Below are 11161 nucleotides of genomic sequence, written 5' to 3' on the forward strand. Positions count from 1 at the left end.
CCTTACCCCGTCCCACCACCCCCAGCCCGCCCCCCAGTACCTGCCCCCTGCCCAGCCCCATGACCGCCCCCCACCACAGCCCCCTCCCCACCACAGCCCCCATATGACCACCACCCCATATGTGCCCACGGGCCTGCCCGCAGTTCAGGACCCCCACAGCAGCCCCGATCCCAAGGGGCCGAGCTGTGGGGTCCCAGCGGGGCCCCAGAGCTGCGGGGGCCAGGCAGGAAGAGCAGTGGGGCCCCGTCGGGGCGTCATATAGGGTGGGCCCTGGGCGGCGGGCGGCGCCGTGTGGCAGGAAGCGGCGGCGGGTGCGGAAGCCATCGGCGGAGCAAGGTGGGCTGCGCGGGGCCGTCGCACGCCAGCCACGCCATGGCGGTGCCCATGGCTTTCTTCGTGCCCGTCCTGCTGTTCTTCGGGCTGGGCCCCCGCCTCGCCGCCGCCCATGGCCCCACAGGTAATGGGGGGGAGCCTGGTGGGTGGTGGGGTCGGGGACAGCTCGCCCCAGTGATGGCGGCCAAGGGGAGGATGTGGGGCCATGCGCCGTGACTTGGGGCCGCCAGCAATGGGGCTTCGGGGAGAGCCGGGCTGTGCCGGGACATCCCCCTGGCTGTCCGGGGTCCCAGCTGGGAGCTGGAGCACTGCTGGCCCTGTGGGTGCCAGCCCCACGCTCTCCCACCCCACAGCATCCAGCCCCACATCTCGGGTAGCCACGGGGCTCCCAGCACCGAGGGCAGAGGGAGCCTGGCCATCGGGGCAGCCCCATGGCTACCAGCCAAGGCCCAGCTCCGAGCCCCCAGGAGATGCCAGACGGGGCCCTGCGGGTGCCGGGGGGCTGCGGGAGGGCTGGGCCGTGGGCACCCCGTGCCTGTCCTGTGCGGTCGCCTCCATTTCCATCCCCGTGGCAGTGCCACACGTATGTAGGGCCCGGGGGCGGCCGGCTCCTCGCTCGCATCGTTGCCCCTGCAGCTGCTGCCACGTTCGGAAAGCCCAGCTGCGGGCTGCCCAGTGCCCGAATATCTGGTTTCCAAATCAACGCCGCCCCTCTGCTATCTCCGGGCCTTGCCGCCGGCCCTCCATTTCCACACGCCGAAGCAACCAGAGTTCGGCACACGGTTGCTCGGCTTCATGATTTATCTGGGGTTGCAAAATGGCAAACCCACGTTTCCTCTGGAAAAACACGCTCACAGCGGGCCCGCTGGCGCAGCATCCTGCACAGGCAACCACAGCCGGCACCGAGCGGGGCACCGGGCTGCGCCGGGCGGGTTTTGTGCCTTGAACCAGACTTTGTTTTGTTTTGTTTTCTTTTTTTAACCAGTTTGGGGCGCAGACCCTGGCAGAGCCCCGCAGAAGCCAGTGGTGCCGCCAGGCGCGCGGTGCCGCGGTTCGATCAGGGCAGGAAGAGCCGAGCACGGATGCAGGAGGGAGAGGCGCTGAGCTCGCACTTCTCCGGAGGAAGACGTGGGGCTGGCGTGGGCCGTGGGCAGCGCGAAAGCGGAAAGTGACCGGTGGTTTCTGTCCCTGCAGGGGTGGAGTGCGTCCTGTTCAACGAGGAGTACATGACCTGCAAGTGGGGCAGCAGGGAGACGCTCACAGCCAACTACTCCCTCTACTACTGGTAGGTGCCCCCGCCCCACGCCAGTCCCCCGCAGGGTTTCCAGCCCCCACCGGCACCTCTGTGCCGAGCCTGGGGCTGGAGGCTCCGTCTGTGGGCTCGCTGGGGTGGGATGCACCCGGAGAGGGCTCCAGGAAGGGTTGGGGTCCTGGGGAGCCCCCGTAACCCTCTGCGCACAGGTACGAGACCAGGTTGCCCATGCTGGAGTGCAAGCACTACCTGTGGGACCAGGGGGTCAGCGTCGGCTGCCACTTCAACAAGAGCGAGATCATCCAGTTCCAGCCTTTCCACGTCCTCCTCAACGCCAGCGTCAACGGCCAGACCCTGGAGATCCGCAGCAAGCGCATGGAGCTGCAGGACCTCGGTACGGAGCGGGGCAGGGGGTCCCCGGGCTCCCCAGGGCCACCGGGGCGCGGGGACAGCACTCACCGGGCTCTGTCTGTGCTGCGCAGTGAAACCGGGGGCTCCCGTCAACCTGACCATCCGCAACATGAGCAGCAACCAGCTGCAGCTGACCTGGAGCTCCCCATACCCCAAGGCGCAGTGCCTGGAGCACGCCGTCAAGTACAAGAGCAACAAGGACACCAGCTGGATCGTAAGAGGCACTGGGGAGGAGGGCACCGAGCCCCTGCCCGTCCCCACAGCGCTGGCCCTCACCGCCTCTCCCTTTTCTCTCCCCAGGAGCACGGGGTGAAGGGAGACATCTTCTCCTTCCCCAGCGTGGACTACGAGAAGTACTACACCTTCTACGTGCGCAGCAAGATCAACAGCTACTGCGGCAGCACCCAGCTCTGGAGCGAGTGGAGCGTCCCCGTGGTCTGGGGCAGAAACACCACCAGCAAGGGTAGGGACGTGCCCACGGCGCCGGCTCCTTCCCCTGCCCCGCGGTGGCCGTGTGCCGGCTGGGTCCCCACCACCAGGGCTCCTCGCAGGTCTCGCGGAGGAGCAGCTGCAGAGGTTCTGGATCCACACGGTTCTCGTCCCCATCGCCTCCTGCCTGCTGCTGCTGGTCCTCGTCGTCCTGCTGGTGCGCATGGAGAGGTGAGCGGCCGGCCGGGGGGCGTGAGGGGTGAGTGTGGGGCAGCGCCTGCCCCTCCGACACTTGTGTCCTGCGCAGGGTTTGGGTCATCCTCATGCCCCGGATCCCCAACCCCAGCAAGAACTTCGACGAGCTCTTCATCACCCACAACGGCAACTTCCAGGTAAGTCGCCCCATCCCGTGGTGGGGCCGGGCTGGGCTGGGCGGCACCTCCTGACCCCGCTCACCCTGCTCTGCCCCCTGAGGAATGGGCTGGAGTCTCCAAAGACATGCTGGAGAGCTTCAAGCCCAACTACAGCGAGAGCATCTGCCACGTGAGCGAGCTGCCCTCCAAGGAGAGCCACGAGCCCCAGTGGGACGGCAGCAACCGCCCGCCGGGGGGGCCCGGGGCCCCGGCTGGGCCCCGTGAGCACAGCCCCTACCAGAACAACTACGTGGGGGTGTGACGCTGCCAGCAGCACTGCCCAAACCCATCCTGCCCCCTGCTCCCTCCCTGCCCCTGCCAAATGCCCCCAGTCCCACTCCCTGCCACGGTGTGCCAGCACCCGCCCCGTCCTCAGCGCTGGGTGTCCAACCGGGCACAGCCCCGGGGGGGATCCCTTTCGGGGGATCCCTTGCTCCGTGGTGCCCGTGAGCACACCGGGGATGTGTTCCCGTGTGGGGCAGCCCCGGTGGCACCCGGTGACGCCCAGCGGGGACAGCCAGGCTGCGCTCCCAGCCCCCGTGGCGGTGCAGCAGGGCTGGCTGGTGGGGACACGCAGCCGAAGGAGTGCTGAGGGACGGGTGCTGCACTGAGGGACCCTGAGGGGACAAGCCACCGGGCCACCCCGCTGTCATCGGGCACCGGGCGAGCACAGCCTGGCCTCTTGCTTGCTTGCACCGCGGGTTTCCAGCTGCAATAAAGCTCTGCTGCACTTTGTTTTGGGTCAGGCTCATTCCGGGGGTCTTGGGGCGGGGAATTTGGGTTCACCAGCACCCCGGCACCCCCGTTCCGACCTCACAAACGCCACGGGGCAGGGAGCAGCCCCACGGTTCCATCCCGCAGCAGCATGTTCATCTGCATCAACCATGGTGGTGAGTCCCCTCCCGGCCCCGAGGACGTGGCAGGGGGACACTGCGGGTCTCCAGGACGCCCCCTTGGCCACCGCCACTGTCCCCACAGACAACCAGAGCTTCCTGGTCAACACCGACTGCCCCGTCCTGCTGCTGCTCTCCCACCTGAGGAGCAAGGTGGGGGTCCCCGCCACCGGTGAGCTCAGGGGGCAGCGGGCGGGACCCCGCGGGGGCTCCCCATGGGGGCTGGCACCACTGGGACGTGCACCCCGGCTTTTCCAGACGTCATCGATGTGTGCGACAAGCTGGGCACCCCCAAGCTGCTCTTCCAAGTCAAGACCCTACGGGAGAGGGCCAGCGAGTTCCTGCCGGCGCCCGGCACCTACTACGTGTGCAGGGTGGAGCTGGGCACCCCCGGTAGGCGCAGAGCCCCCCCTGTCCCCGCGGTCCCCGCAGGGCACTGCAGTGGGTGTGACAGCAGTGCCCGCAGGCACCGCGCAGGAGCTGGCGCCGCGGACCTTCACGCCCCTGCTGAAGGACCCCAGCGTGGCGCTGATCGGTGGGTGAGGGATGGGGACCTGCGGGGTGCACACTTTGGGGTTATCCCCCCCTGGGGGCCACCACAAGCCCCCAGCCCTGTCCCCGGTGCAGAGGGACTGCGGCACCACGGGCAGCACACGCACAGGAGGCTCCAGCGCTCGCTGAAGGCTGCGGAGGGCAGGAGGGCGCCGGCCACGGAGGCGCTGCCCGCTGGCACCCACGGCCAGGGAGCGGTAAGGGGTGGCCCTGCGGGACCGGGTGGCACTGGCACTGCCACCTCCCACAAGGCCACCTCCACCCTGGGGACAGGGACACTGCCACCATGTCCGGGGACCCTCCTCACCTCTCCAGCCCGCGGCATCTCCTGGGTGCTGGGTGGTGGGAGCTGCCCAGTGCCCACGCCCACTGTCCCCACACCTGCTGTCCCCACGCCCACTGTCCCCACACGGTGCCACCCCTCCTCCCCGTCCTGATGCCCCATTGTCCCCCTGTGTGTCCCCATGCCACCCCATATCCACCCCATCCCCATGTCCCCAGCACCACCGCATTGCCGCATCCTGCAGCCCTGATGACCCATGGCCACATCCTTGTCCCAATACCTCCGTCCCCATGCCCGTGTCACCCCTATCCCCGTGCCGTCCCCGTCCCCGTGCCACCCCTGTCCCCGTGTCACCCCCACCCCTCCCTGCAGGGCAAGGCGGCAGCACGAGGCGCAGCACGACCCGGCGAGGAGCAGGAGGGGGCTCCCCGCAGGACCCCGCAGTCCCCGGGGGGGCGGCAGCAGCGGCCGAGGCAGCGCTGAGCCCAATAAAGCCGCGGGGCCACCGGCACCGGGACCCCGGGACCGGCACCGCGCCACGTGGCGCCCCCCGCCGGCGGGGCAGCACAAGCCACGCCCCCTTTTCCTTTTATGGGCGGGGTTCCCCCAAAGCCACGCCCCCTTTCTGGGAGTGGGCGTGGCCAGCCCCGGTAACTTTCCACCCGGCCACGCGGTGCCGCCCCCTCGAGGCCACGCCCCCCGGCGGTGATTGGCGGAGGCGGCGCCGAGGCCACGCCCCCCGCCCCGCACCGGGCTGCCGCGGTGCCCGGCTCAGCGGGGCCGGCGGCCGGGACGGGACCGGCCGGGACGGGGCGGGCGGGGCCGGCACCGGGACCGGCACCGGCACCGGGACCGGCACCGGGCGGCGGCGCACGGCGCGGGCTCACCATGATCGTGTGTCCCCAGAGCATGGAGCACCCCCGAGGAAGCCGGTGCCAGCGGCTGCCGGGGCAGGTAGGACCCGCCCCGCCGCTACCGGAGCCCCCAGCGGAGCCCCGGGCTCGGTTCCGCACCGGAGCTGCCCACCGGCACCCGCCCGCCGCTACCGGCAGCTCGCGGCCCTGCCCTGCCCCGCATTGCCCTGCTCTGCCCGCAGCCGGGCGGCGCCGTCCCAGCGCGGGGCCCGGTGTCCCGGTGTCCCGGTGCCGGTGCCGGTACCGGTGCGGCGGCGCCGTCCCCTTTGTGCGGGATGCGGGAGGCGCCGTGCCTCCATCACTGCCAATCAAAGTTGTTTTTCTCTCTCTCCGCCTGCACTGCCCGCGCCGCGCACCGGGGGCGCTGCCGCTGCCGCCGCCCGCACAATGGGGCCCCGGTTACCGGCGGCCGGCACCGGGCACGGAACCGCTGTGGGTCCCCCCCCACGCCCCCGGTCCGGGTCTCGGCACCGGCACTTCCCTCGTTCCTCGGGACAACCGGGCGGGGGCCGGGCTGCCCGCGGTCCCGGGAGCATCACCGGCACCGGGGAGGGCCGGGGGGAGCCCCCCGCGGGGCCGCGCACCGGGAGCGGGGGGGCCGAGGCGGGTGGCAGCCCCGACGGCTGCCGTCGAGGGGCAGCGGGCACGGGCATCCCGGGAGAGGAACCGGGGGGCGACCGCGGAGGGCAACGACCGCGCTCCGGGGGACCGGCACGGGAGAGACGGGGCCGGGGGGGGACGCACGGGGGGCAGCGGCAGCCCCGGGGGGCGCAGGCGGGGGAGCCCCGGGCCGGGTCAGCCCCGTCCCCCCGCACCCCGGCCCGGAGGCTGTCCGTGGGTCCGTCTGCACCCAGAGGTGCCCGGTGAGAAGAAGCCACCCGGAGCCGTCGGGAGCTCCTTGGGGGGCTGCGGGAGCTGTGGGGGGCTCTGGGCTCGCACCCTCGCCCTTGGGACGAAGAGGCTGGCGCTCCTCTGGCGCTCCTCGTCCCTCCCTGCCCGTTCTGCTCTGCGCTCCCCTTTTGGCCGAAGAGGAAGCTCCGATCGCAGCCGAGCCAAGCTCTTGACACCTGAGCGAGCGTGCGTTCGTCACCAGAGGCAGGGTGGTAGAAAATAGCCGGAGCCGCTTCCTGTGCTGCTCCGGGGGTGTGAGCTCTGCGCGCAGCTCGGCCTCGCTCAGCCTCCCCGGCACCCCGGGGTGCTGTGCCCAGAGCAGTGCGGCTTTGCGAGGCCTTGCCAAAAAACAGCCCGGCCCCAGCTCCCATGGGCAAGGCGGTTGCAGAGTGGGGGGACCTTCGAGCCCCCCTCCTTGTGCTCCTGACCGAGCTCGCACAGGCACGAGCCCGGAGCAGCTCAGCAGCTCCACTGGCACCTTGCTCCTCCTGGTCCTGCGTGGGTGCACTCGGGTGCTGCCTCCCCGGGGCACCCCGAGCCCGCTGCGGTGGCTTCTGGCCTGGCGGGGTCATTTTGGGAGGAGGGAGCCCCTTGTAGAGCCCGGGGGGCGGCCGGGCTCCCCGTGCCGAGCCGTGCGCTTCCCTGCAGGTGGTGAAGATGTCCGGCAGCGAGCCTGAGCGCCCGCAGTTCCTCTTCGTGAAGGCGCTGGCGAGCCGGGGGCGGCTGGAGGCGGTGACCCAGCAGATGGGCTACCACCCGCGCTACCTCGACAGCTTCCTGAAGACGCAGCACTACCTGCTGCACATGGACGGCCCGCTGCCCTTCGACTGCCGCCACTACATCGCCATCATGGTGAGCCCCCAACGGAGCCACCCAGGTGCTCCCCGTGCCGTGCCGTGGGTTTCCCCGCAGAAGCCAAAGCGGGCTGGCCCCGAGGCGAGGTGGATGCGCAGGGTCCCCGCTGGCTGCTCCCCGCCCGGGGCTGACGCCGCGTTCTTGCAGGCGGCCGCCCGGCACCACTGCCGGTACCTGGTGAACCTGCACGTGCTGCAGTTCCTGCGGGCGGGGGGCGATCCCCAGTGGCTGCGCGGCCTCGACTTCATCCCCCCCAAACTCCGCAACCTCAACGAGATCAACAAGATCCTGGCCCACCGGCCCTGGCTCATCACCAAGGAGCACATCGAGGTAGCGGGGGGTGCTCTGCCCGGGGATCGGGGAGGTGCTGGGGACGGCAGCCCCCGCGGTGTCCCAGTGGGGCCGGGTGGGTGCCGTGGCCCCCTGCTCGCCCTTGACGCCTCGCTGCCCTGCCCGTGTCCTGCAGAAGCTGCTGAAGATCAGCGAGTGGAGCTGGTCGCTGGCGGAGCTGGTGCACGCCGTCGTCCTCCTGGCGCACTGCCACGCACTCGCCAGCTTTGTCTTCGGCTGCGGCTGCGAGCAGGAAGAGGGGCCGGGGGGCCGGGGGTCGCTGAAGGCCTCTCCGCCCGGGAACCAGTGCTTCTGCGAGGCCGCCACCGGGAACGGCTGCAGCCAGGAGCTGCTGCGCATCAACCGCAAGAGGGTGAGCGCCAGGGTGGGACCGTGGGGACGGGGATGGGGACAGCCAGTGCCCTGCCCTCACGGCACGCTGTGCTCCTGCGCAGTCCCTGGACTCCTGCATGGAGCTGGACTCTCTCCGGGAGCGCATTCAGCGGATCCACGTAGAGACGGAGGGCAGGGAGGAGACGAGGCTGCTGCCACCAGACCGCGAGGAAGGTGAGGGAAGGGGGGGTGCAGGGTGGGAGCACCCTGCCAGAGAGGTGCTCCTGGGATGCTGGCACTGGGGACCCAGCTCTGTCTGCCTGGAAATGGGGCAGCTGAGCCACCCTGAGCTGCCCGCGGTCTCTCCCCTCTCCCAGATACCGTCGGGGAAGTCACTGGCGCCGCCAACCTGGCGTGCTACATGCAGGACCCCGACTTTGGCTACCAGGACTTCGCCCGGCGCGATGAGGACCAGACGCAGGTATTCAGAGTCCAGGTGAGGCTCCTCGTGCTCCCTGCTGCTGGGGAGTGGTGGTTGTGGGGTGCCCGTGTGGCCCCGAGCGGGGCTGCCCCGGCCTCGCTGCGCCCTTGGGAGGCTCTGCCCTGCGAGGGGACCCATCCGACAAGGACTGGGGGGGGAAGCGACCGCCTTCTGTCCTCAAGAACCGCTGCAGGTCCCCTCTGGGCCTGCTGTGGGTGAACACAGAGGTGGGGGGTTAAAATTTGTTCCAAAATTGTTCCAAAGCTGCCTGATGAGGCGTGTTGGAACTTGTGGCAGAGCAAACCCACTGATTCCTGCTGCATCCCGGATCTTCGGCAGCCGTTCTCCCTGGGAACATGCCCCAGGCTCTTTCCTGCAGTGGCGAAAGCCTCTCGCTGTGCTCCACAGGATTACTCCTGGGAAGACCACGGCTTCTCGCTGGTGAACCGCCTCTACTCGGACATCGGGCACCTCCTGGATGAGAAGTTCCGGATGGTGGGTGGCCTGCAGAGCAGTGCCATGGCCAAGAGACAGGGCTGCGAACCCTCAGTCTTCAAGCGGGGCATCTGGAACTACATCCACTGCATGTTTGGCATCAGGTAACGAAGCCAACCTCGCGCTCCGAGGGAGAAAGCCGAGCTGATCTGGGCGGGAGGAGTGCAGGCCACTTCTGCTGCGTCCCCAGATGCTTGGGGATGTCTTGCACTGGGCTTCAGTGCCCGGTGGCCGCTGGTGGCCCTGTCTCGTGCCTGAGGCATGGCAGGGGTGGAGTAGGGAAGGGGTGCTTGGTTTGGGGCCGGGTGCCGGCGGTGCCCAGCCCCTGCGCTCCCCGCAGGTACGACGACTACGACTACGCAGAGGTGAATCACCTCCTGGAGCGAATGCTCAAAGTCTACATTAAGACTGTAACCTGCTACCCAGAGAAGACAAACCCCGAAATGTTCGACAGGTTCTGGAAGCAGTTCAAGCACAGTGAAAAGGTAGGGCAGCACCCCCTGCCTCTGACCGCCCGTGGCTGGGCTGGGAGCGAGCAGGGGCCAGGGGCTGGGATGCTCGGGGGAGCACAGGAGAAACCTTTGAGCCCCCAAACCACACGGAGGGAGGGGAAAATGGAAACCTGCTGTCTGTAGGTAGTTGCACGCAGCAGGGTGTGGGCAGCGTGGCCACCTGCAGCACGGGGAGCTCCGAGGTGGTCACCCCCATCCGTGAGCACCTCGGGGTGAGCCCCTGGCCCAGCCGCAAGCCGGAGCAGTGTCCCGTGCCAAAAGACTCCCTCGTCTGGGTGGGCACGCTGCTGGCACGGCTGCCACTTGACCTCCTCTTGCCTCCCTCAGGTGCACGTGAACCTGCTCATCCTGGAAGCCCGCATGCAGGCGGAGCTGCTGTACGCGCTGCAGGCCATCACCCAGTACATGGTCTCGTAGGCGCTGGGGAGCTGCGCGGCGGCGGGGCCGGCCAGCATCCTCTCCATCCTCTCCCTGGACTCGTGTGTGAGCCGCCGTGCTGGGACGGGCGGCGAGGGATTACTCAACTTAGTTTACTTGACTGTCTTGTTCCTTTTTTTTTTTTTTTTTTCTCCTCCTTCTCCTTGTGGGGCACGCCGAGTGGCCCTGTTACGTGCAATTACCAAACTGTGAGGCAAGTCCGTGCTGCTGAGATGTCCGTGTGATGCTGAAGACTTGAAGCCGGCCGAGGAGGACTGCCAAAGACACGAGAGGGGGGAAAAAGGGGGCGGGATGGGACCAGAGGGAAGCTCTGCAATGCCCTGCGCTGCGTGCTCAGGAAGGGAGGTGTGCTGGGTCCTCTGCGTCCCCGCCTGGGACTGGACGGGGATGCGCTCGCTGGGTCCGTGTCCTGCCGTTCGTGCCCACGTGCCAAACCCCTGCGGGATGGACGAGCGATGACCCGTGCAAACTCCAAACTGTGAAGCTCCTGCAGGTGGGTGCCTTAGCACTCTGCCATCCTTGGCAGCAGGGTGAGAAGGGCCTCAAGCAGTGTTCAGGCTCCAAGGTTTTGTGCAGAAGACTTCTGGCTGTCCCCTGGGGCTAGCCCCAGCCCCCCCCTTGTCTCCTGGTGGTGGACGGGCAGGAGGAACGAGGGCAGGGCTTGCATTTTCTTCCCACAGTGAGGGCTGGGGCCCTGTGCCCAGCCACTTGCTGCTTGAACAGCCCGGGTGAGCTAAGGGAACCCCAATACCTTGGCTGGGGGACTCCTGGGGCTGTCCCCACACGAGCAGCATCAGGCCGCGCACCAGCCTGGCCCCTGCCAGGAGCAGGCACCAACCACCCCACGCCCCCATCCCGGGGCTGCTCCGTGCATGCTGCCAGCCCCGAGCTGGGGCAGGGGACGAGGGTCCCTGGCTGCCAGGCACGGGAGAGCACCCACAGAAGGGGCACGGGGCCACCCAGCATCGGAGGGGGGGGGATCTGAAGCGAGGGCAGCTCGAACGTCAGCCCAGCGCACGCTGCTTCGGTCGACCTGTTTACTGCGTAAATGTACGGGGAAAAAACCTTGTGTATGGAAGCTACAGAAAAAGCCTATTTTTGCTATAAATATATTATGTTTGACATGGATGCGTGCTTGCTCTCTGCCCGGAGAGGCTGGGCTGGTTGTACTGGGACAAGCTGGCACCAAGGCCAGCCCCAGGCAGCGCTGGTACCTGGAGAGCTGGCGCTGGGTTTGGGCAGCAAAATGCCAGGTCTGGCGGTGCTGGGGAGGACTGGTGGTGCTGGGTAGGACTGGCTGTGCTGGTACAGCAGCCCCATGGCTGCTGCTGGAGGATGTGGCAGTC

At 68.8% G+C, this 11161-nt stretch overlaps 3 protein-coding genes across 5 annotated transcripts; all 3 read left to right on the plus strand.

The window, feature by feature from the left end:
• The first annotated feature begins 280 nt into the window (after nt 1-280).
• On the plus strand, nt 281-3573 carry IL2RG (interleukin 2 receptor subunit gamma). The gene is made up of 8 exons (XM_068696782.1): nt 281-457; nt 1528-1618; nt 1795-1979; nt 2068-2210; nt 2297-2459; nt 2548-2656; nt 2733-2817; nt 2900-3573. Exons 1-8 carry the CDS (start codon nt 373-375, stop codon nt 3098-3100), a joined length of 1062 nt encoding a protein of 353 aa, XP_068552883.1. The 5' UTR covers nt 281-372; the 3' UTR covers nt 3101-3573.
• Nucleotides 3574-3600: 27 nt separating this feature from the next.
• C13HXorf65 (chromosome 13 CXorf65 homolog) lies at nt 3601-5170 on the plus strand. Its single transcript, XM_068696783.1, has 6 exons — nt 3601-3728; nt 3817-3903; nt 3990-4124; nt 4198-4266; nt 4359-4480; nt 4939-5170. The coding sequence occupies exons 1-6, from the start codon at nt 3704-3706 to the stop codon at nt 5047-5049; spliced, it is 549 nt and encodes a 182-aa protein (XP_068552884.1). The 5' UTR covers nt 3601-3703; the 3' UTR covers nt 5050-5170.
• A 128-nt stretch (nt 5171-5298) lies between these two features.
• Nucleotides 5299-10943, plus strand: LOC137863548 (sestrin-3-like). Of its 3 annotated transcripts, none has more exons than XM_068696777.1 (9): nt 5299-5520; nt 7020-7223; nt 7374-7556; nt 7693-7929; nt 8012-8123; nt 8267-8370; nt 8779-8969; nt 9206-9350; nt 9705-10943. In XM_068696777.1, exons 1-9 carry the CDS (start codon nt 5455-5457, stop codon nt 9792-9794), a joined length of 1332 nt encoding a protein of 443 aa, XP_068552878.1. In that variant the 5' UTR covers nt 5299-5454; the 3' UTR covers nt 9795-10943. The 3 variants fall into 3 exon arrangements, with proteins under 3 accessions (XP_068552878.1, XP_068552877.1, XP_068552879.1); XM_068696776.1 differs by having other exon boundaries at nt 5300-5520; nt 8267-8385; XM_068696778.1 differs by lacking the exon at nt 5299-5520 and adding an exon at nt 6424-6557 and having other exon boundaries at nt 8267-8385.
• Nucleotides 10944-11161: the final 218 nt, after the last annotated feature.

Source organism: Anas acuta, chromosome 13, assembly GCF_963932015.1.
Source record: "Anas acuta chromosome 13, bAnaAcu1.1, whole genome shotgun sequence".
Taxonomy (NCBI): Eukaryota; Metazoa; Chordata; class Aves; order Anseriformes; family Anatidae; genus Anas; species Anas acuta.